The 24,556-nt window shown below is 39.4% G+C and overlaps 1 protein-coding gene and 1 pseudogene across 1 annotated transcript in view; one reads left to right on the forward strand and one right to left on the reverse strand.

Annotated features, from left to right (window-relative positions):
* Positions 1 to 11,832, reverse strand: part of Terb1 (telomere repeat binding bouquet formation protein 1) — a 33,017-nt gene extending 21,185 nt beyond the window's left edge. The window contains exons 1-7 of the mRNA XM_075977926.1: positions 11,737 to 11,832; positions 9,633 to 9,693; positions 9,430 to 9,545; positions 9,210 to 9,332; positions 5,723 to 5,875; positions 1,773 to 1,904; positions 545 to 670 (exon numbers count right to left, since the gene is read on the reverse strand). Coding sequence (XP_075834041.1) covers positions 545 to 670; positions 1,773 to 1,904; positions 5,723 to 5,875; positions 9,210 to 9,332; positions 9,430 to 9,545; positions 9,633 to 9,693; positions 11,737 to 11,776 — 751 coding nt within the window. The 5' untranslated portion in view covers positions 11,777 to 11,832. The remainder of the gene's footprint in view (positions 1 to 544; positions 671 to 1,772; positions 1,905 to 5,722; positions 5,876 to 9,209; positions 9,333 to 9,429; positions 9,546 to 9,632; positions 9,694 to 11,736) is intronic.
* An 8,503-nt stretch (positions 11,833 to 20,335) lies between these two features.
* LOC142853189 (U6 spliceosomal RNA) lies at positions 20,336 to 20,428 on the forward strand (annotated as a pseudogene).
* Positions 20,429 to 24,556: the final 4,128 nt, after the last annotated feature.

A 24,556-nucleotide genomic window follows, 5' to 3' on the forward strand; every position in this document is an offset into this window, starting at 1 on the left:
ATGTCCCTGTCTTGAGTTCCTGTCCTTACTTCCCTTTACAATGTATTGTAAGGTGTAAGATGAAAGAAATCCTTTCTTCCCCAAGTGGCTTTTGGTCATAATGTTTAATACAACAGTAGAAAGCAAACTAGAGGTCATAGATATGCTTAAAAGTCTTTTTAATAATTTATTACGTCCATATTTTTCATTCACAAAGAAATCTTATAGCTATTACCAGCTCTCCGGGCTCCAGCTAGACTGTCCATCAATTCTTTGAATACATCCACCTCCCTCCTAAACTAGAACCTGTTGCTTAGGCCTGAGTCATCTGCCCATGGAACATTTCCTCTTTTCACATGATTAACTCTAGACATTCGGATCTCTGTTCAAGAATTACTTTGAGATAAAAGTCTTACTATGTAGCTTTGGCTGGCCTGGAACTCCTGTAGATACTGGCCTTGAACTCATAGGAAATGTGCCTTCCTCTGCCTCCCAGGGCTAGGATAAAGGTTTAAAGTACCACGCCAAGCTAACTGATATTTCCCTAAAGTAACAGTAAACTTACTAATTTTTTTGCAGTTGTGAAGTACGTAAGTGGCAGCTCTGCTTAGTTCTTCATTCTTAAATTCAGTTAAGGCTTGTATCATTAGTGGAAGCCCATTGCTTTTTAAAAATTCATACTGATTTTTCTCTGTAAAAATATCAAAAATTAAAATGGTGATTATTTTTTCATAAAGTTTATAAAGTTTTGCATGAGGTCATGATTCATCACTATGATAAGTATGAACATAATTTAAACTTTAAAATAAAGATATAATCTCAAAAGTATTTTCAATTTGGTAATCTGTTTACAGAAGCTAAGTCTCATAAACGATGATTTCTAAAATGTTGCCACAATGTACCACATCATGTAAGAGTAAACAAATAGCTCTCATTTGGTTTCAAAAAGACAGGCTCCAAAGCCACAGAGAAACCCTGTCTCGAAAAACCAAAAAAAAATGGGAAGATGGCCCAGTAGGTAGGAGCACTTGCTGCTCTTGCAGAGGACCCAAGTTTGATTTCCAGTACCCACATCAAGTGGTTCATAACCCCTCTAACTCTAGCCCTCCTCTTCTGGCCTCTGTGGATGCGTGTGTGTGCACACACACACACACATACACACACGCACGTACACATGCACATGCACACACGCACACATGCATATGCATAAGAAAAACATTCTTAAAAGGTTAAGGGAAAGAGTAGCGAAACTGGTAAAGAAAACAAAAATTAAGGAAAGAACACAGAAGAAACGAGGGAGAAGAGAGAAGAGGGAAAGTGAGAGGAAGAAGGGAAATGATTAGAAGAGAGGAAAATGGAGATTGTTTGGAATGATGGATTAGATTAGAGGGAGACTGGGATGGAAACAGAGGAAACAAAATCTCTAAAAGCTTTCACTGAAGGTTGGGAGAACTGGCCTTTCAGAGCTTTCAGTGAGGGATAACAGGATTAGATACTGACTCGAAGAGGACTGGAAATGGAGAGAGAAGGAACAGCAGATAATGTAGCTGCTACAGTCGTCCTGGAGAAAGGTGGGAATGGGCTGGGGTAGTGGGAAAGAAGTATGGAATAAGAAAGAGAAGAACAGCCAGAGGCCTCAGTGACTAACTGAACAGAATATGAGAAAGAACGTAAGAGTTTAAGTGACTGGGAGGAAAGCTGGATTTTAAGCCTTTCATACAAGAGGGGAAAGAAGCAAAAATATGTTTCCACCCACAGTTTTACTACACACACTGAGTTAACTGAATACTCACCACAATCCTCTGTGCAGTGACCAATGGCAAGTATGATGCTGAATTTTTCTCCCAAATCAAGACTTTCATGAAGCAGTAATGACAGAAGTTTTGAAACAATGTGGTATTTGGATAATACCACTGAAAAAGAAGCTACCAGTTTAATATAGGGGGGAAAAGTACAAATTTAAAATTTCTAAGTACAAATATATTATGTTTTCAGAGCTTATTTAGGAAAACTATCACATGCTTATATATTATCTAATATATACGTGTCATGTAGTATAATAGGAAGCCGCTTGTTTGTTTTCCCAGCCGCCCAGACTCCCAAAATAATCACACAGAAACTATATTATTTAAATCACCGCTTAGCCAATCACTTAAGTGAATTGCTAGCTAGCTCTTACATCTAGTATGTAACCCTTTTCTAGTATTTTATATTTTACCATAAGGCTCGTGGCCTACTGGCAAGGTTTTAGCTGTCTCTGGCTGCGGCTCCTTGGCTTCTCCCCAACTCTGCCTTCCTTCTTCTAGCAATCAGTTTAGTTTTCCCCGCCTAGCTCTGTTCTACCCTATCAGGCCAAGCAAGTTTCTTTATTAACCAATGGTATTCACAGCAAACAGAGGATAATCCCACATCAATGCAGCATCTAATATATATACATATATGTTAATTTAACTAATACATTATAATAAGATGATGGTTTATTATAGACCTCATTATATACTCTTTTTGTTTTGAGACAGAGTTTCTCTATGTAGTACTGGTTGACCTCGAACTCTCTCTGTAAAGCAGTTTGGCCTCAAACTCAAGAGAAATCCACTTGCCTCTCTCTCTCTAGATTAAAGGTGTGCTTCTTTATCATGACTAGTCATTTATGGGCTTTATTTATTTATTTATTTATTTTTGAGGACTTCTCCTTGTAGTCCTGGCTGTACTAGAACTAGCTCTATGGACCAAAATGACCTCAAATTCACAGAGATCCACCCACCTCTGCCTCCCAAGTACTGGGATTAAAGGCGTGTGCCATCACTGCCTGACTTATGTTCTTCTTTTATAATGGTTTCTTCTTAGTTGCTTTGCATGATGTTGTAACTGTGAATTAATACTATATTCCTAAAAGGTAAACATACCTACTCTTACCTTACATATCTCCTTCTATCTACATTAGACTGTAAGTGCATTACTAGATAATCAAATCCTGCTTGACATTGAAATATAACACTAAGACACTACTAACATGATGCAATGAAGGTTATATAAAAACCTATGATGAACTATGATGAGATTCAAAAAGTTTACTATTAAGTTATACTTTTCCTTATAAGGTATTTGTTTTATTTTTGATTGTCTGAAATGGGATCTGACACAGCCCAGGATGACTTTAAACTTATTAAGCAGAGGCTAACCTGGAACTGATCCTCCTGCCTCTATTTTTTTTTAGACAGGGTTTTGTTGTAGTTTTAGAGCCTGTCCTGGAACTAGCTCTTGTATACCAGGTTGGCCTCGAACTCAAAGAGATCCACCTGCCTCTGCCTCCCTAGTACTGGGATTAAGGGCATGCACCACTACTGCCCAGCCTGCCTCTATTTTTTAAATGCTGGGATTATAGGTATGCACTACCCTGCATGGCCTTCATAGGGTTTTTAACAGACTTCATCCAGAGTCCGGTATTACAGACATGAACAATAAAGTTGTGAATTCCTTAAGGTACTATATCATTTAATGTTTTTAAACAATTGCTTATTGTGTTTGTGTGTGTATAGCACATGCCATGGTACACACAGAGATCAAATGGCAGCTTTATCCAGGAGTCAGTTTCCCTTCCACCACGTGGATTCCAGGATTAAAGACAGGTTATCAGCCTTGACAGAAGGAACCTTTGCCTGCTGATACATCTCATGACTGAAGGGACATATCTCAACTACTTTTATGTCTTTGGGATTCAGCACACACCAGGTATTCATTAACTGCTTATTAAACAGTCATCTAGGGGCTGGAAAGATGGCTTAGTAGTTAAGAGAACTTGCTGGTCTTAAAGAAGAAGATTCAGATTAGATTCTGAGCATTGACATGGTGGCTCACAACCACCTATATCTCCAGTTCCAGAAGATTCAATGTCCTCTTTTGGTCTCTATGGGCACTAGGAACACACATGGTATACATACAAACATTAAGGCAAAACACTTATACACATAAAATAAATCTTTAAAACCTCAGCCATCTATGAGTCTGGGACCTCTGAGGGTCTGGGTGTTGGTCTGGTTCGTCAAAGGGGTTAGTCAGGAACCAGAAATCTCTGTGGGTACAGGCATGAGTCTAAGGCCTCTGAGGGAGTAGGCCTGAGCCAGGCTCTCTGCGGGAGAGTCTGGGACCTCCAAGGGTGTAGATCAGAGCCAGAGACCTTTGCAGGACCAACCCCAAGCCAAGGACCTCTGCAGAAGCAGATACAGACCAGGGATGTTTACAGAAAATCAGAAATGAATCCCGTGAGTGCTGGGATTAAAGGCATGCCCCACCATACCTGTCTATAAATTCCCATACTTTAACTTTAAAAATTGATTCTAAAATTTACATTTGTAAGAGTCACGAGCAATCATACCACAAGGACATGTGGTCAACTATGCTCATAGTAGCATTATTTATCATAACCAGAACCTGGAAACAACTTAAATGTTCCTGACCAAAGAATGGATAAAGAAATTGTGGTACATTTACACAATGGAGTATTATACAGCAGAAAAAAATAATGAAATTTGAAGGCAAATGGATAGAGCTAGAAAACATCCTATTGAGTGAGGTAACCCAAACCCAGAAAGACAAATATAATATGTACTCATTCATAAGGGGCTTTTACACATAAAGCCAAGAAAAACCAGTCTACAAATCACAATCCCAGAGAACCTAGACAACAATGAGAACCCTAAGAGATTCATACATGGATCTAATCTACATGGGAAGTAGAAAAAGATCTCCTGAGTAAATTGGGAGCATGGGGACCTTGGGAGAGGTTGAAGGGGAGGGAAGAGGCAGGGAAGGGAGTAGAGAAAAATGTAGAGCTCAATAAAAATCAACAAAAAACAAAACAACTCAGTCATCTACTTTTCAGGTTGTTTGTATAAAGGGTTCCTCATGACAAGGATTTACAGACTATCAACTCTGAGTGTACCAATGAGAAGCAGATGTGTTCTAGATCTGGTTCTACTGCTCTCTCGTACACTAGGTATGTGAGACATCACCCTCATCACAAAGGCATGCTTTAATTTTTTTTAAGTATTATGTATACGTATTTGTCTCTATGTAAGTATATGCCACATGTGTCCAGGTTCTTGCAGAGGCTAGAAGGTGTTGGATCCCCTGGAGCTGGAGCTGCAGGTGGCTGTAAGCTGCCCAACTTGGGTGTTGGGAGACAAACTTAGGTCTTCTGGAAAAGCAGCAAGAGCTTGTAACTGCTGAAGCACCTCTACAGCCTAACTTTAATTATTTACATAATTCCTGAAATTTTGTACATTGGGTTTTCCAATATCTCAGTGTCTTTTGGTTTGTCATCTAGATTTTTTTTTTAAAGAAAAGTTGCTTATTTTTAGACAAAGTCTCACTCTGTTACAATGGCTGGCCTGGAACTCAAGAGATCCACCTGCTTTGCCTCCCAAAAACTGGGATTAAAGATGTGCACCATAACATCTTGCTAAAACAGCTTTTTAAGTGAAATAAACTTAAGAATAATAGGATTTTATTTTGACTCTCTTATTAGACCTAAAATCAAAAGACTTAAATGTGCTTCCTTAGGGCAGTTGTAACTTCTGATGGGAAAATAAGGAACTGGACTAGATAATTTCAAAGATTCCCTCCCATTTGTAAGAAGCTGGAAATTTTGCCAACAATAGTATCTAATGTAGCATTTCAACATTCACCATGTTCAGTTCAAACAAAATTCAATTATAGAAAATTGATTAAGATTTTCACTCACAATTATTAGTAATGCACGCATCTAAGGTCTTTGTCACCATCACTGCAAGTTTTGCACTGGAAAAAGTATTGTGTGAATCCAACTCCAGCTGCACGAGAACTTGAGACAAAACATCCAGTCCACCCGAAGATACAAAGCAGTTCTGGACATGTGCTTAAAGAATAAAATAGCAAAAACCATTAATTTCTCAAAAAGGCAGGTGATGGTTTCGTACAATTATTTTATATTAAATACTTTTAATATGGCTTTTCAAATACTGAAACTCCCCCAAATTGCAGAATTAAAAGTTCAACTTTCATCTATTTATGTGTACACACACACACACACACACACACACACACACACACAAACACCCCCCCTTGACACAGGACAAATTTTTTTTTTAATTTTTTGAGACAGGATTTTGTCCTGGAGCTAGCTCTTGTAGACCAGGCTGGCCTTGAACTCACAGATATCCTGCTGCACCACCACCGCCCAGCAACACAGGACAATTATATGTATAGTAGGATAGTGCTCTGTTTTGTGTAGGAGAGCTATGTAGCTCAGGCTAGCCTTGAATTTACAGTATAACTGAGGTTGGCCTTAAACTGGTTCTTCCCTTCCACCTCCAAAGTGCTGAGATTACAGGTGTGTGCTATCACACCCAACTCCATAGTTATTTTCTTTCTTTTCTTTTCTTTTTTTTTTTTTTAGTTTTTTTCTAGACACGGTTTCTCTGTAGCTTTGGAGCCTGTCCTGGAACTAGCTCTTGTATACCAGGCTGGCCTTAAATTCACAGAGATCCACCTGCCTCTGCCTCCCAAGTGCTGGGATTAAAGGCGTGTGCCACCACAGCCCAGCCATAGTTCTTTTTCAAAGACTCAGAATTCACTGTAATAAACAGAAGAGAAGTTCAAAGCTTGATAATTTTACTGGTGAATTCTACCAACCATTTCAGGGGAAAAGCCCCCCAAAAATCTAATAATTTATTCCTAGAGATAGAAGTGGAAGAAACACTTCTGAATACATTCTATAAGACTAGCATTACACCCAAGTGAAAGAAGGCATTACAACAAAATTATAGGTCAATATCTATTATGAGCATAGATATAAAGATACTATTTGTATCTTTATAAAGATACTTAAAATTCTCTATGTAGCCAAGGATAACCTTGAACTCCCAAACTTCTTGCCTCTACCCACCAAATGCTGGAATTAGAAATGTGCACTATCATTCCTGTTTTATGCTTTAACTTTATGAAACCAGCCGGGCGATGGTGGCGCACGCCTTTAATCCCAGCACTCGGGAGGCAGAGGCAGGCGGATCTCTGTGAGTTCGAGACCAGCCTGGTCTACAGAGCTAGTTCCAGGACAGGCTCCAAAGCCACAGAGAAACCCTGTCTCGAAAAACCAAAAAAAAAAAAAAAACTTTATGAAACCATAATCACTGGTCAGAAAGAACTATAGATAATCTTAATAGTTAAAGGAAAAGTAGTATGTATAATGTAACATGTCTTCATAATAAGAACTCTTAGTAAACTAGGAAAGAAAAGAAACATACTTAATGTGATAAAAGGCCTATATATAATGCTACATGTAACTGCTATTCTCATTATTTTTATTTAGTATTTTATTAGATATCCCTAGCCAGTGAAATAAGGCAAGAAAGTGAAATAAAATTAATAGAGGTTGAAAAGAAGGACTTTTTCCCACAAATGGCGCGATCATGCATGTGTGTGTAAATCGAGACATGCGACTATAGCTGATAGTGATTTTAGGAAGATTGCAGGATATAAGGACATACAAAATCAATTGTATTTCTATCTGCCCCAACAAACTACTGGAACTTTAAACTGTCATTTGTGTCTGTGTGTATGTTGGGGGTGTATACTTGCATTAACATGTGGCTGCAGGTACACTTCCTGTGAACTCCAATGTGGAGCTCAAGAATAACTTTGGTATCTTCCTCTGTCACTCTCTACCATACTTTTTGAGTCAAGGTTTCTCACTGAAATTGGAAATTATTGTTTCAGCTAAGCTTGTTGCCTATCTTTGTTTCCCCAGCACTGGGGCCATAGCCACACTGTGCCTTGACCAGCTTTTATGTAGTTATGGTTGATCCAAACTCAAGTCCTCATGCTTTCTGGCAAGTGCTTTACCCATTGTGCCATTTCCCCAGCCTCCATCATTTATCATGATATACTTAAAAAAAAAAGCACTAGCCTGGACTTAAAGACATACATCAAAAGTTAAGAGTACTGACTACTTTTGCAGAGGAGACCCAGGTTCAATTCTCAAAACCCATATGGCAGCTCACAATTGTAACTCTAGTTGTAGAGGATCCAATGCCCTCCTTTGGCCTCCATGGGTACCAGGAATGCACATGGTACACATACATATAGGAAGACATGGATATACATGAAATGAAAGTAGCTAAACCTGGAGGGAAAACAAGACAGAGTGACACACAAAGTCATCCCAGCACTTGAGAAGCTGAGGCAGGAGGACTTCAGTGAGTTTGATGCTATAATGGATTGCATAATGAATTAGAGACTAGCCTGAACTACAGAGAGATACCCTATTTCAGAAGATAAAAATACCTGACTAAATACTTAGGCGTAAATTTAATGAAATATATGCATTGTCTGTGCTATCATTTTAGTAAGTGTCTCCCAAAGACCCATGTATTGAAGGCTTTGTCCTTATTATAGTGCTATTTGGAACTCATGGGTTCTTTTAGGATGTAGGTCCTAACAGAAATAAGTCATTGATATGTGCCATTGAAGAGGATGTAAGAGTCCTTGCTCCTCTCTGTTTTTGTCTCCCTGGCTCCATTGGGTGATCAGTTTTCTTTATCATGTAGTCATGTCCTACTATGATGTGTACTACCTTGCCATAGGCCCAGAGCCAAACCATAGACTGTCATCTCTAAATGATGACCAAAGTAAACTTTTTTCCTTTTAAATTGTCTTAAGTATGTTTTCACTGTGATAAAGTTTACTAACACAGCAAAATGTTGCAAAAATAATGCCTCAATTGTGAGGAGATTTATAATGTTCATGGATAGGGTTCTTACTTGTCTGTGGGAAGAAGGATCATGAGTTCAAGGTCATCTTTAGTTATATAGAGAGATCTACAAGTCAGTCTGGGCTACAGGAGACCATTCTCAAACCCCACCTCCCAAGAAACAACTATGCTGCTGTCACCATCTTTCCAATGTTCTCCCAATAATACCTAATTCCAAGATTTTCTTATCTTCAAAAGTCTAGCCAAGAACTCAAGGCAGAGGCAGGTCAGTATCTAATTGAGGCCAGCCTGGTCCATACAGCGATTTCTAGGCCAGGCAGGTCTGTCCAGTGAGACCTATCTCAAACAAAACAAAGCCATCTAACTATATCCAAAATGGTCCAGATTAGAAGCATCAAAATCACTAATTGAATTTAATAGTCTTTTTTATGTTTTAAAATAGAGTTCTTAAAGTAAAACCTAGAAAATAACGAATACTTACTATTATTTGCAAGAGTAAGTCCAATAAATGAGCATATAGGGCGAATTATCTCAGGTTTCATACAATTCACTAGCCATTCATTCACATGTGGAAAAAGTGAACAACAAAGCATTTGATTCTCATCTGAAAGAAGAAAAGCAAACCATGTTTTAAGTTGACTTTTGCAAAATATCAGTCACATTTGTTTTTATATTTGTATTTAAATAGTTGAAATAATTACCATTTTGAGGATTGTTGACACAGACACACAGAGTACTGCATACTGAAGACCACAACAGATAACTCTGGAAAACATTATTATCTGACAAATTCAACTCATAATTTGAAAGAACTGTCCTGTTGGGTTAAAAAGAAAAGCTAATATATTATTATAAATGCACTAATGTCCTAAACAATGAAATAAGAAGATATTTATTTACTTACCTAAACAACTGTGACAGAACTTCAATACAACCTGTTTCTCTTACAAGCGTTTGTCCATTCCCTTAAAAAATAGCCATATGTTACATGAATGACTTTTATTTAGAAATAATTTTATAGAAATTAAGACATTTAAAAATATTTTAATTAGCTTTCAAGCTACTTTAAAGCATTATAAAGTATACAGAATTACAGTGGAAAAAACTTGTAATCAAGGGACTGGAGAGATGGCTCAGCAGTTAAGAGCACTTTCTATTTTTACAGAGGACCTGGGATCAATTCCCAGCACCCACATGGTGGATTAACAACTCCAGTCCCAAGGGATCTGATGCTCTCTTTATGACCTTTGTGGGTAACAGGCATACACAACTTAGTGTACAGATATACATACAGGCAAAACATCCACATACATAAAATTTTGATTTTTTGTGAGTTCGAGACCAGGCTGGTCTACCGAGCTAGCTCCAGGACAGGCTCCAAAGCCACAGAAAAACCCTGTCTCGAAAAACCAAAAAAAAAAAAAATTTTTTTTTGATTTTTTAAAATGTTTAACTGGTTTTATTATGGAAAATATATTATGCTCAGCAACTTACAGCATTCAGTTTTCCTCTAAAAATTACAAATGCTTAAGTTATATTTCTGTTACAATATGAAAAGAATCTTAAAAGTAGAAAAAATACAAATCTTTTTAAGGTTTTCCAAAATAGGAAAAATATCTAGAAGTAATTCAATTACCTAACATTTTCAAGAACTAAATAGAGCAGTTTTAAAAGATGAAGGGATTGGGGAGATGGCTCAGTCAGTAAAGTGGCAGCATAAGAAACTGAGTTTGATCCCCTGTACCCATATAAAAACTAAATAAAAAATCAGGCACAGTAGCTTGTGTCTGATCCTTGGGGCTTGCTGGGCAATCAGTCAAATTGGAAAGCCCCAGAGACTTAGTCTCAAAAAAGTAAAATGATGAAAATTGACTGAGGAAGGTACCCAACATCAACCTCCAGTTTCTACACCAAACACACACACACACGTACAAACATACACATGCAAGGTCCTAACTAGGTATACACGAACAATTTATACTATAGTTTCAACTTCTCAGTAAATCTAAAATTATCCCAAAATAAACACAGTCTAATATAGGAAATCTTGTAACAAAATGATAGATTCAGGGAAAAGTCAACCAATTCATTAGACACTTGTTTTCCTTTTTAAAGATTATATAGTACAAATAATGTCACTATTTGATGGAGGAAGGTCATTGGCTAATAAAGGAACTGCCTTGGCCCATTTCATTGGTTAGAAGATAGGTGGAAGGAGTAGACAGAACAAAACGCTGGGAGGAAGAGGAAGTGAGGTCAGACTCGACAGCTCTCCTCTCGGGAGCAGACACCTCAGAGAGACGCCATGCTCCCGGCTCCTGGGTAGACACACGCGATGAAGCTCTGAAGCTCCGACCCAGGATGGACTTAGGCTAGAATCTTCCCGGTAAGACCGGTGCTACACAGATGATAAGAAATGGGCTGGTCCAGGTGCGAGAGTTAGCTTAGAAGAGGCTAGGTAGAAATGAGCCAAGCAGTGTTTAAATGAATACAGTGTCCGTGTAATTATTTCGGGGCATAAGCTAGCCGAGCAGGCGGCTGGGGTGTTGGGGACGCAGCCCCGCCACCCATATTACAACAACTATTTCTTTTCTTTTTTGGTTTTTTGAGACAGGGTTTCTCTGTAGCTTTGGAACCTGTCCTGGAACTAGCTCTTGTAGACCAGGTTTGCCTTGAACTCACAGAGACCTGTCTGCCTCTGCCTCCCAAATACTGAGATTACAGGCATGTGCCACCACCACCTGGCTCACTATTTCTTAAAATTAACAAATATCAATTATTAAATGCTTATTAATTCCTTTCTTAGAGTTCATATCTCTTGCATATTAATGAGATTAAAAAGTCACTAATGCATTCGGCAAGCAGAGGCAGGTGGATCTCTGTAGTCGACATAGTGAAACTGTCTCAAAAAAGGCACTAATATAACAAGAATGACCAGAATAAAGTATTAATGACTGTTCCAAAATATATTAAAATGTTTTTAAACATTCATAAGAGAATATACTTACTATTATTTGAAACCAGAACCAAAAGAACATATATGGACATTCTTTTCAAATTTGTGTTTGAATCATCATTAGATAAGAGCAAATTTAAATCTTGAAATAATTCTGAAGTACACAAAGTTTGCTGACAGTAAACTGAAACATAAAATACAATTTTCATTTTAATATATTAGCACAAAAATACATTGAACAAAATAAAAAGTTGTCAAACTGGGGATGTTTCTTAACTAGATGTCATTTAATTGACATATACTAGAAACAATAAAAATCTATGAAAACTTGGTATGTTCTTAGCAGAACAAATTAGTAATATTAAAAAATTTTAATTACATTTATTTATTTACTTGTATATGTGCACATGCACATTAGTGTGTGTGCCCACCCGCAGGTGCAGACATACCACAATGCTCTTACAGATCACAGGACAATTTATGGGAGTTAGTTCTCTCTTCCCTTTATGTGAGTTCCATACATCAAACTCAGGCAAGAGCCTTTAACGACTGAGCCATCTAGCCAGTCCCAAACAAGCAATATCTTAATCAAAATGACTTGGTTTAAGCTCCAAAGCAAACATTTAAATACCCTAGAATTGTCAATAAAATCCTAACCAAATAAAAAATGAAAATCAAACGAAGTAGAAGTGAAAAGTGAGGCCAAGTGAGAAGACTAACTAAAAACAAAGCAAGAAAAAAAAAACTTCAAAAATTCAAATATTTGCTTTGGAAAAGAGAGGGACAAGCAATATTGCAATATTTATGGTTTTTTTCTTTTTCTTTTACTTTAATTTTTTTAAGATTTATTTATTTATTATGTAAAAAGTATTCTTAGTATTCTGCATCTATGCCTGCAGACCAGAAGAGGGCACCAGATCTCATTACAGATGGTTGTGAGCCACCATGTGGTTGCTGGCAATTGAACTCAGGACCTTTGGAAGAGCAAGCAGCGCTCTTAACCACTGAGCCATCTCTCCAGCCCCTCTTTCTTTCTTTTTTTGGTTTTTCGAGACAGGGTTTCTCTGTAGCTTTGGAGCCTGGCCTGGAACTTGCTCTGCAGACCAGGCTTGCCTCGAACTCACAGAGAAAGGAGCTGGGATTAAAGGCATGTGCCATCACTGCCCAGTCTTTATGATATTTCTTAAGACATTTGGAGGTGCAAAAGTATTTCAAAGTTCAAAAATAACACTAGGCATGCTGCAATCCTAATACTTAGGAAGCAAAACAGAACTATGCATTTGAGGCTAGCCTGTGCTTTATGATAACCTTGACTCAAAAAAGAAAAAAATTCATAGGAAACAAACAAAATAACCCTAAAAATAAAAGTTAAGCCAGGTGTGTTGGCATTCACCCTTAAATAAAGAGAAAAAATTTAAATACTTATTTAAAATTATTTTAAGGACCATAAAAATAAAATTTTGTATTTTACCATTTCCTTCTGCAATAGATCCTAATGTATATAAGGCTGCTTCTTTTACCATGCTATGCTCACTTGACTTTGCAAGACTTTCTACAAACATCAAACCACCAATATCCCGGAAATAAACACCTGCATCACCTGTAGGGTTTGCAGATAAAACAAGATAGAAATTATAATTACTTTGATTATTCTGTTAAGGATAAAAGAACCAAATGAATAAAGTAATATAGCACATACATTGAGTAGAAGAGAAACAGCCATGAATATTAATATAGTAGAGTACTACAAAACTGGAACCAGAGTGGGTTGTTGCTGTGGGACAATGGTCTATACTTTGTAAATTGTATTTTAATAAAATGCTATTAGCCAGTAGCCAGGTAAGAAGTAGAGGCATGGCAAGGACAACAGGAAAATTCTGGAAATAGGAAAGAGTCAGTCTGCAGTCATCACCCAGACACAGAGGAAGTCATACACAGAGCAAGCAAGATGTGACTGCCTCGCTAAAAAAGGTACCAAGCCATGTGGCTAACACAGACAAGAATTATGGGCTAATAGAAGTTATAAGAGTTAATAAGAAGCCTGAGCTACTAGGCTGACCAGTTTATGATTAATATAGACCTCTGTGTGTTTATCTGGGACTAAATGGCTGTGAGACCTGGTGGGACAGAAACATCAGTCAACAGGTTGTGGGGGTACATGCATGAAATCCCCATGGTGGGGAGACTGTCAGGCGGATCCAGACTTTGAGAGCAGCTTGTGTTACATGAGGAGATGAGATGAATGACACCAAAGGAAGAAGAGAGGGCGAGGCAAGCATAGACAGAGAGAGATGGAAAAAATAATAAAATTATGAATAAAGTTCATTATTCTGTCTTACTGTTTTGTTTACAAACGGAATGGATAGTGATCAAAACTTCCTTCTGTGACAAAGGGCTGCCCATGTGATACTTCAGACATTCCAACAGTAAGTTCAGGTCAGTCTTCATTTCTACTGGAGAAAAAATTATTTTAAAAGCAAAGTTTTCTTTCAAAGACCAATAGTTCAAATTCTATTTTATAATTATATACCTTGGAAATGCTTGATTTTTTAAAAATAAGTAAATATTTACTTTATAATCTAAGACAGATATATTAAAAATATTTTAAGTAAACTGTTATTTTAAATGAAAATACAACATACTAGAATTTATAGGATGCTAATGAAGCAGTATTTATGAGGAAATTCCTAGTACTAAATGCCTATGTTAGAAAAGAAAATGGTTCCTAACTCAATGACCTTAGCTTCCACCTTAAGAAACTAGAAAACAAGCAAACTTAGCCAAAAGTAAGCAAGAATAAAAACTATACAGAAATCATGAAACAGAAAAAGGAAAGAGAGTGGAACCAGAGAGATGGCTCGGTTGTTAAGAGCACTGGCTGCCTTCCAGAGGAATGAAAATGAATGAATGAAATTTATGCCCTGGCAATGCTGAAGCCTACGTGTGCAGTACTTATATGGCAGTTCTGTTGAACTTGTCTATATTCGATTTCATGGTCTAAATTGGTGAGGACAACTGACCAGGTCTCTTCCTCAAGAAGGCACCAGATCTCATTACAGAGGGTTGTGAGCCACTATGTGGTTGCTGAGAATTGAACTCAGAACCTTTGGAAGAGCGGGCAGTGTTCTTACTTAACCACTGAGTCATCTCTCCAGCCCTCCAGAGGACACGGGTTTAATTCCCAACATCCATATAACAGTTCACACTGTCTGTAATCTAATCTCTGGGGATCCAATGCCATCTTCTGACCTCACTTAGACATCAGGCATGCACAGATATACATGCAAGCAAAACATCTACACACATAAAAATAAATTTAAAAATTAAAAAGAGATGGGGCTGGAAAGATGGCTCAGAGGTTAAGAGCACTGGCTGCTCCTCTGGAGGTTCTGAGCTCAATTCCCAGCAACCACATGGTGGCTCACAACCACTTGTAATGATCTGGTGCCCTCTTCTAGTGTGCAGAGATACATGTTGGCAGAACACTGTATATATAATAAATAAATCTTTTTAGACAATTAAAAAGGTTCTTTAAAAAGATCAATGAAACTGATAATTCTCTAGCCAGACTAATACAAACACAAACTATCAGTATGAAATGGCTCACACCTATAATCCCAGCATTTAGGATTTAGAGGCAGAAGGATTTCCACAAATTCAAGGGCTACATAGTGAGTTCCAGTCCAGTCTAAGCAACAGAAAGACATTATAAATAAGTAACCACTACAGAGTCTAAAGATATTCAAAAGAAAGTATTATGCATAATCTCAAACAGATTCAATGACTTAGATGAAAGAGAAAAAAGTTGCTTTCAAAGATGTAAATCATCCAAATACATTCAAAAATACATTATCTGAATATCACATTTATAGAAAAAGCTGAAATCATAGCTACAAAACTTCCCACAATGAAAGTTCCAGTTTCAGATGATTTCATTTGAAAACTCCACCAAACATTGATCTCAAAGTTCAGATCCTAAAGCTTCAGCTCTTCAGTAACCAGGGACACACCACTATGCCTGGCTTCCCAACTTATTTTGAGATTGACATTACCCTTGTACCAAAACCATTAGGAAAACTGTAGACCAATATCCCTCATGAACATAACATGTAAAAAAAAACTTGCAAAAATATTTTAGTAAATTGAATCCAACAATATATTAACAATATATCATGACCAAGTTGGTTTATACAAGGAATACAGCATGAATTTCATATTTGACACAAAGATTATATTGAAAATCAGTCAATATAAGATATCAAACTAAACTAAAATCCTCTTTTACCAGGTAAATGATTTCTAGGTATCAGAATAACTTTTTGTTTTTTTGAAGTTTTTATTTCTTTTACTTGACTTTAAAAGTATTTGTTATATTATTCATTTGTTTGTGAGGAGACACATGGGGAGGTCAGAGGATAATCTGTAGGAATCTGTTCTCTCCTTCCACCTGTGGGTCCCAAGGATCAACCTGAGGTTGTCAGCCTTGGCAGCAGGTGCCTTTACCAGCTGAGTCATCTTGCCATCCTTGACATAAGTCTTGAACTAACATTTGCAATGGGTAGACTTAAAATAAAAAGGCACATATTACAAAAATCTATGATACATAATCAATATTTAGTCTTCTTAAAAAAATCACCTAACAATTTGCTAAATTTATTTATGTGCATTGCTGTTCTGTCTGCATGTATCTGTATGAGGGTGTAAGAATCCCTGGAACTGGAGTTACAGACAGTGGTGAGCTGCCATATGGGTGCTGGAAATTAAACCCAGGTCCTCTGGAAAAACAACCAGTGTTCGTAACTGCCAAGCCATCTCTCTAGCTCTGTGATGCAATTTATTAGGAATAATATACACGGGGCTGGAGAGATGGCTCAGAGGTTAAGAGCACTAGCTGCTCTTCCAGAGGTCCTGAGTTTCAATTCCCAGCAACCACATGGTGGCTCACAACCATCTGTACTGAGATCTGGCGCCCTCCTCTGGCATGCGGGCATACATTGAGGCAGAATGTAGTATACATAATAAATAAATCTTTTTAAAAAAGGAATAATATACAGTAAAAATGTTATTATTGAGTTGATTTTGGGCAACTGCCAACATTTATTCATCATTATATCATTAACAAATCTACAAAATGACAAGTCTGTATGGATATCAATGTCCTGTTAACAACATGCCAAAGAAAATTCCAGATAGGGTGTGGTGCTTTTCAGTTCTGGGCACAACGTAGGTTTCACTCCTCTATTGCCTTTAGCATTTCCTTCTCAGACTTTAAGATTTCCTATCATAGGGGCTGGAGAGATGGCTCAGTGGTTAAGAGCATTGCCTGCTCTTCCAAAGGTCCTGAGTTCAATTCCCAGCAACCACATGGTGGCTCACAACCATCTGTAATGAGGTCTGGCGCCCTCTTCTGGCCTGCAGGCATACAGACAGAATATTGTATACATAATAAATAAATAAGTAAATAAATAAATATTTAAAAAAAAAGATTTCCTATCATATTCTTTCCCTTCTTAGCTAAAGCACCTCCTTACAGAAACAATGATCACATTTCATCTTCATTTAACCTTTTTTGAGCTGAGCAACCTAGTTCCTTCAATTCCTGAAGAAAAAAAAAACTGAAGTGCACACAATACTAAAAGCAACAAGCAATATAAAAGAAAATGGACATAAAAGATCTAAAATTTTAAATTTGTATTTGTTCTTTTTTCAAGACAGAGTTTCTGTTTAGCTCTGGCTATCCTGCAACTCAAGAGATATACTTGCCTCTGCTTCCTTGCCTCCTGAGTGCTGGGATTAAAGGCAGGTGCTACCACCATCTGGCTGTTGTTTATTTGTTTTAGACAGGGTCTCACGATATAGCTTTCATTGTCCTGGAACTCCTTATATATAGACTAGGTTGGATTGAACTAGCAGAAATCTGCCTGCTTCTACCTTCTGAGTGACGGGATTAAAGGCAGGCTCGTCATCGCACCTGGCTTAAAATTTAAAAGCTTTTATGTTTCAAGATACTATGCAGAATGCAAGTGTCTCAATCTAGAAGGAAATATTTTCAAACCAGATATTCAATAGAAGTGTGTGTTCATCCTCTGAGATTGATCCTAGGACCGCATGGCTGCTCACAGCTGTCTGTAACTCTAGTTTCAGGGGATCTGAGGTGGCCTTCTAACCTCTATGGGCTCTAGGCAGGGAGTAGGGCAAATATACATGCAAGCAAAATACCCATACATAACAAATTTTAAATTAGTGTTTTTTGAGGGGGGTATAGAGGTCAGAGGGTAACTGTGAAAGTTGGTTCTCTCCTACTATGTGGAGCCTAGAGAACAAACTCATATTGTCAGGTTTAATGATCTTTACCCACTGAGCCATCTCACCAACTTCCACATAGCTTTAGTCTGTCTTTCTATCATCTACCTATCTCTACCTGTCTGTCTGTCTGTCCTCTGTCTGTCTATCTCGACCTACCTACCTACCTAGTCTTAATAGGGCTCAGGCTGGTCTCAATCTTGCTATGGAGCTAAAGAGGAAGTCTTGCTCCTTCTGCCTCCACCTCTTCACTTCTCTATTTCTCTCGAACCTGTGCCTGGGAGTGGCCTGAGTGTCCAGCAGCCATGTTCATTATCTTTGCATCCCTATATAGCTTCCCAGCTTCTACTTCTCTGCCCTCTTTAAAAAGTCTTCAAGCCTGGTGCAGTGGTGTGACTTTAGACCCAGACCTACGAGGCAGGCACATCTCTGAGTTTGGGGCCAGCCAGCTCTACAGATCGAGTTCCAGGACAGCCAAGGGATACACAGAGAAACCCCGCCTTGAAAAATAAAAACAAACAAAAACGCAAAACAAAACTTCTTGAACTCTGCTGAGGCCTCTTTAACCCTTTGTAGTCAGAGAGACAAACAGGTTCACTATGTGATGTGTAATGTGTGATCTGAGAGTTAGTATTAGTAGTAGCTAAAACTAGAATAAACGTGGTTTTGCCTGGGCAGGCTATTAATTAAAGTGGCACTATGTGGCAAATCAATGCCAATAAATTATACCTTGTGAACTTACTAATATTCAATAAATTCTGGGGATGGGGATATAGTTCAGTTGGTAAAGCACTTGGCCTAGCATAAACAAAGCTCCAGTTTTGATCTCCAACACTACACAAAACAGGCATTTTGGCAAATACTTATAATCCCAGTTCTTGGGGCTTGGGAGCAGAAAGATCAGAAGTTTTAAGTTCATCTTGTGCCACACAATGAGCTTGAGGCTAGACTGGACCGCATCAAAGTCTGACTCAAAAAAACCAATTGTGACACTGTAGACAGACAAACATATTCAAACAATGAGCCACCATGTCTAGGGACTATTTATTGTTCTTTTATATTCTGCCATATGCCCCACATCCCCCAAATAGAGTCACTATAGTCGTTGTTGGCCTAAAACTATGTAAACCAAGTAGCCTTGCACTCAGAGATCTGCCTGTCTCTGCCTCCTGAGTGCTGGGATTAAAGGTATGATCAACCATGCCTGGCTCATATGGCACTCTAAGTATCAGCATGACATCTCCCATGTCTGCTTCCTCATGTCAGGAATTATATGACAGGCACAAAGTAGATGTCAACATTTATGTTATGCCATAGCAATTTCCTTCAAGTTGATATATACCATCTTGCAAGGAAGCTCATTACTACCCAGGATGGAAGCATGGCAGTGGTGACACACACCTTTAATACCAGCAATTGGGAGGCAGAGGCACTCGTTGTGAGTTCAAGACCAGCCTGGTCTATATATAGTGAGTTCCTGGACAGTCAGAACTACATAGAAAAACCCTATCTCAAACCAGGGGTGGGGGAGCAGGCATGGTGGTACACCTTTAATCAATTCCAGAACTTGAGAGGCAGAGGCAGGTGGATCTCTGCAAGTCTGAAATCAGCCTGGTCTACAGATCGAGTTCCAGAACAGCAGGACTGTTACATAGAGAAATCCCATCTCGAAAAATCAAAATCAAAACAAAACAAAAATAATAAATAAAAAGAAAAATTAAAAAACTCAAAAGTTAGGAAGTAAATAACCTAGAACTTTGAAGTCTGAAACTAACCTGCTGTGCTAGGCCCCTCCTTGCTCAAGGTTATTTAAAGGGTAAGGACTGCTGAGAAACACCTGACTAAAAGCGTGGCTTCAGGGAAGCTTAGACCAACTAAACTGCCTGGAAGAGATACTTTCCAACCTGTCAAGCTGTCTGTGACGTTCATGACGTTCACCCGAACTGTAAATAACTCCACACTCACATGCCTACAAGGAAGCCAGCAGACTCACTGGCAAGTTGGACCTGGTGACACCCTTACTTGGGTCAATTGGCAATTCCCAGTCTGGGGTAAGCAACTGTTCGTGTCCATTGATGAATGAGTCTTTCATTTTCCTAGAGGCTGTTAGATATGACACACACACACACACACACACACACACACACACACACACACACACAATGTACCCATAATTGCACAACTATAAAATACATAAAACTAACCTAGTCACATGATTCATGGATTTCTCACCTTGTATTTTCTTTGTATTCTCACTTTCCATGCTTGTCATTTTTCCTTACATTTCATCTAGAAGATAGGGTATTTTTAGTTAGATCAGCTTCTAAGAAGTATTCTGGGCAGGATGCTTGCTTCAGTAGCACATATACTAAAATTGGAATGATACAGAGAAGATTAGCATGGCCCCTTCACAAGGATGAGTGAGTGAGACACAAATTCATGAAGTAGTCCATGTTAAAAAAAAATTGAAAGAATGAAATATTCTGGGCATGATGGTGCATGTCTGTAATCTTCAGGCAGGAAAGGGAGTGGCAGAAGGATGATGAGTCTTGAAGAATCTAGGAATAGAATATAGAAATAAAGGGTCCAGTCCAGGAATACAGAAATATAAAAAGCTGTAAGCCCAAACACATTTTGGGAGAAAAAAATAAAACTGGCAGCCACTGTTAACCTTTAACACTTTCTGCCTTAAGAGCAGACATCCTGGCAGCCACTGTGTACTTATGTAAATTTTTCTTTTCTTTTCTTTTTTTTTTTTGGTTGTTCAAGACAGGATCTCTCCTTAGCTTTGGAGCTCTCTGCCTCCCAAATGCTGGGATTAAAGACACACCACCACCGCCTGACCAGAGGCAAACTTTTAACAACTGTCTCCTGCCTCCTAGCTTCCCAACTACGCAGGTACCTGGGACAAAGTTAGCTTCTAATTATTATGGGACCCTCTACTTGTATTCCCTTAATTTTTATCTGTCCCCCTATGTGACTCTACTCTCTGCCTCGCATTCTTTTAGGGACAGTGAAAGTGAAAAGCAGCTGTGTCAGCCACAGGCTTTTGCAAATATCATAAGTTAACACCCTATATCGAGGTGCTTTTTGTTTTGTTTTGTTTTTTGTTTTTTGAGACAGGGTTTCTCTGTAGCTTTGGAGCCTGTCCCTGGAACTAGCTCTTGTAGACCAGGCTGGCCTCAAACTCACAGAGATCTGGCTATCTCTGCCTCCCAAGTGCTGGGATTAAAAGCGTGACCCACTGCCAGGTTAGAAGTTGTAAAATTTAAAATGTAATGTGACTTTAAGCCTGATCTCGATTTGTAAAAGCTCCTTGACCCCACCCGGTGCTTGATTTTACTATAAAAAGAGGCTCAAAACCAGCCCCCATTGCCACAGCTATACAAGCCCATCTGGCTGTGGTCATAACTATAGCTGATTAGCTTTCTGTGCCCCGTGGTGATATTTTCCTTATTCTGGAATAAAGCTTGCCTTTGGTTGAATAAACTTTGGCTTTCTGTCCCCACATCATTGTGTGATCCCGGACCCACTAAGTCTAAAGCCACTCTGAGCTACATATAAAAAGTTCCAGGCCATCCAGGAACTTCAGCGAGAAAGAGGGGGTGAGAAGATAAAAGATAGTCTCAAAACAAACAGAAAATCCTCACAATCAAAGGAAGGGTGATCCCTGGGACTCGCATAGTAGGCATAAACCCTCGCACCACACACACACACACACACACACACGTACATATACATACATACACATACATAAAGAAACAGATTTAATTAAAAATATTTATAGTAAAGGACCAGTTGCAATTTTCACAAAAGATAATTTTAAAATTATAAACAGCTCGTCGGGCGGTGGTGGCGCATGCCTTTAATCCCAGCACTTGGGAGGCAGAGGCAGGTGGATCTCTGGGAGTTCGAGCCAGCCTGGTCTACAAGAGCTAGTTCCAGGACAGGCACCAAAGCTACAGAGAAACCCTGTCTCGAAAAACCAAAAATAAATAAATAAATAAAAATAGAAAAACAAAACAAAAATTATAAATAGCTCTTTTCCAAGTAAAAAGTTATGTGCCAAATAAAGCAATTATGAAATATTTCCAGTAATTTTGTGAATAGGTACAAATTATCACCAACAGTGAGATTTTAAATTTTTTTACTGTGTTCTCATAGGGAAAAAAACAAAACCACAAAAACATTTCACATAACAGAAAGTATAATCCTTGCAAGTTTGTAATTTACTATCCAAAACAGTGGTTCTCAACCTTCCTAAGGCTGCGACCCTTTAATACAGTTTCTCACATTGTGGTGACCCCAACCATAAAATTATCTCGTTGCTACTTCCCGACTGTAATTTTGCTGCTGTTATGAATCGTAATGTAAATATCAGACACGCAACCCAAGAGGGTCACGACCACAGGTTGAGAACCGAGTCTCCAAAACACTGGGGTCAAGCACTAACTTTATAAGGAAAACTAGTAGAGAAAATAAGTAAGAAAAGTAGTTGAGTATTGGTTTGCACCCCTCTTTGGTCTTAGGGATGGAAGCCAAGATAGAATCTATCATTAAGCGGCACTATCGACTTTCTGCTTCAAAGGTTTAAAGGGACTGAAGTAAGTCATTCGGGTCCTATACTGAGGGCAACAGGACGCAGTTCTAGATGGATGAGATGGGGGATGGGAGGGGAGACACACTTCACCCGCCCCGGGGCCATCATCTTTCCACGGGCTAATGCGGCCTTGTCCCGCTCCCTGTCTCTCGCTCAAGGCTGCCGAGGCTCGCATGGCTCACCTAAAGAGCTGAAGTTTTCCCAGGAAGGTCGGCGGCACCCGGCCTTCCTCCTCAGCTCTCCGCTGCTCCCAAGCCCGGCTCCCCAGGCTTCGCGGGAGCAGTCACCCAATCCCCAAGGCTCGCGGTTCGGTTGAGGCTCCCGGGACACGCGGCCCTGTCTTCCTTCTCAAACGACGCCTTCCACACACCGCAATCACCTGGAGCAGCACGGGCGTCCACAGGCGTCAGGCTAATCAGAGTATGCCGCCCTTCCCCGCAGGCTGTGCAGCCGCGGCCTGGCCTGGGCGGCGTAGCTCAGGGCAGCCCTTGCCCTCAGCCCAATGGGTCCCCTCTGGGCAACACCGGCACCATAGTTCTGCTGCAGGCGCCCACCTGCCCCGGAAGGCAACAGCAAGATAACACCCCGGGGCTTTACCCCGGAGCCCCACAGCAGCTCTTCCCTGAGGAAGCCCAGACTACGACGCCTGACTGGGTTTCCCACCCAACACGCGCCAGGTTTACATCCGCTGGGCGGGACTTCCGGCCGGACACCTGCACGCACGCGGAGCCCGCGCATCTGGCGGGTTGCTCGCGTACTGGGGGCAGGTGGCCAGCGCGTGGTGCTGGGCTTTAGAGAAATTCGAGGATAATCTAACCTTGTCTTAGTATTTGGGACTTCCCTTCTAGGAAACGACCCTTTGCTCCCTTCTGACCTTGCCCGCCACGCTTTTCTCAACTACATTGGCTACTCCATGGGCGGACACCTTACCACACTAAAGCAGCGTCACTGGGTGAATTCCCAAACCTCAATGTTTGGTTCTGGCCAACTTCTTACTGTGTAGACCCAAGAACCACAGCTCGAGTCTGAAATGCGGTCCATGTGTAATGTTTCCTTCTTAACAGAGTCCATCCGATTAGGACCGTGTAGGGAGATGGAGATGAAGTACTGACAGAGGGCGTCCATACTCTGGGAGAGTCACTTCAGACAGCCAAGCAAGAACGACACACTAGTATCCAAGAAAATAAAAGCCCTATTAACCCCTCCCCTTTCGACAGGTTCTCACACAGGAGATTGCCTCTGATGACCATTACACTGCAGGCCTTAAGCTTCTGAGAGTCGCATTAACACGTTCAGCCAACCACACACAAGTGAGAAACACAGCCCTTCTTCCATTTCTGTATTTCTAGTTTGCTGCTATTCCTCTTAAGGAATTTTCTTTCCCATCTAACATGATGGTAAATGCTATTATTCCAATTTGCTTGTTCGTTAAAATGAAATTTATGGATGGGATGACCCTATGAAATTTCAACAAGTAGGTATAGAGTAAAATCTTTAGTTATATATAATGAATGACTATAAAAAATGATTTTGTTTTCTGATAAAACTACAAATCCTGAAATGCTTCTTTTAACAAATAATGATCTTAAAATGTCCAAAGCTGCCAGGCAGTGGCGCACACCTTTAATCCCAGCACTCGGGAGGCAGAGACAGGCAGACCTCTGAGTCTGAGACCAGCCTGGTCTTTCTACAGAGCGAGTTCCAGGACAGCCAGGGCTATTATACAGAGAAACCCTGTGTGTGTGTGTGGGGGGGGGATGGTAATAATAAAATAATGTCAACAGCTAAAATCCACATGTCAATTCATTAAGATATTTTTTTTTTACTTTTTCTAATGAAACAGATATGTCTATGATATGTAAGTGAAAAACAGCAAGCCAGTATTAATGAACTAACTTACAAAGAGATAGCTTTTATTCTGTGGAAAAATGACTGCTTTATCCCCAGCACCCCAAACAACAAGTCTGTA

This window comes from Microtus pennsylvanicus, chromosome 6, assembly GCF_037038515.1.
Source record: "Microtus pennsylvanicus isolate mMicPen1 chromosome 6, mMicPen1.hap1, whole genome shotgun sequence".
Lineage (NCBI taxonomy): Eukaryota > Metazoa > Chordata > Mammalia > Rodentia > Cricetidae > Microtus > Microtus pennsylvanicus.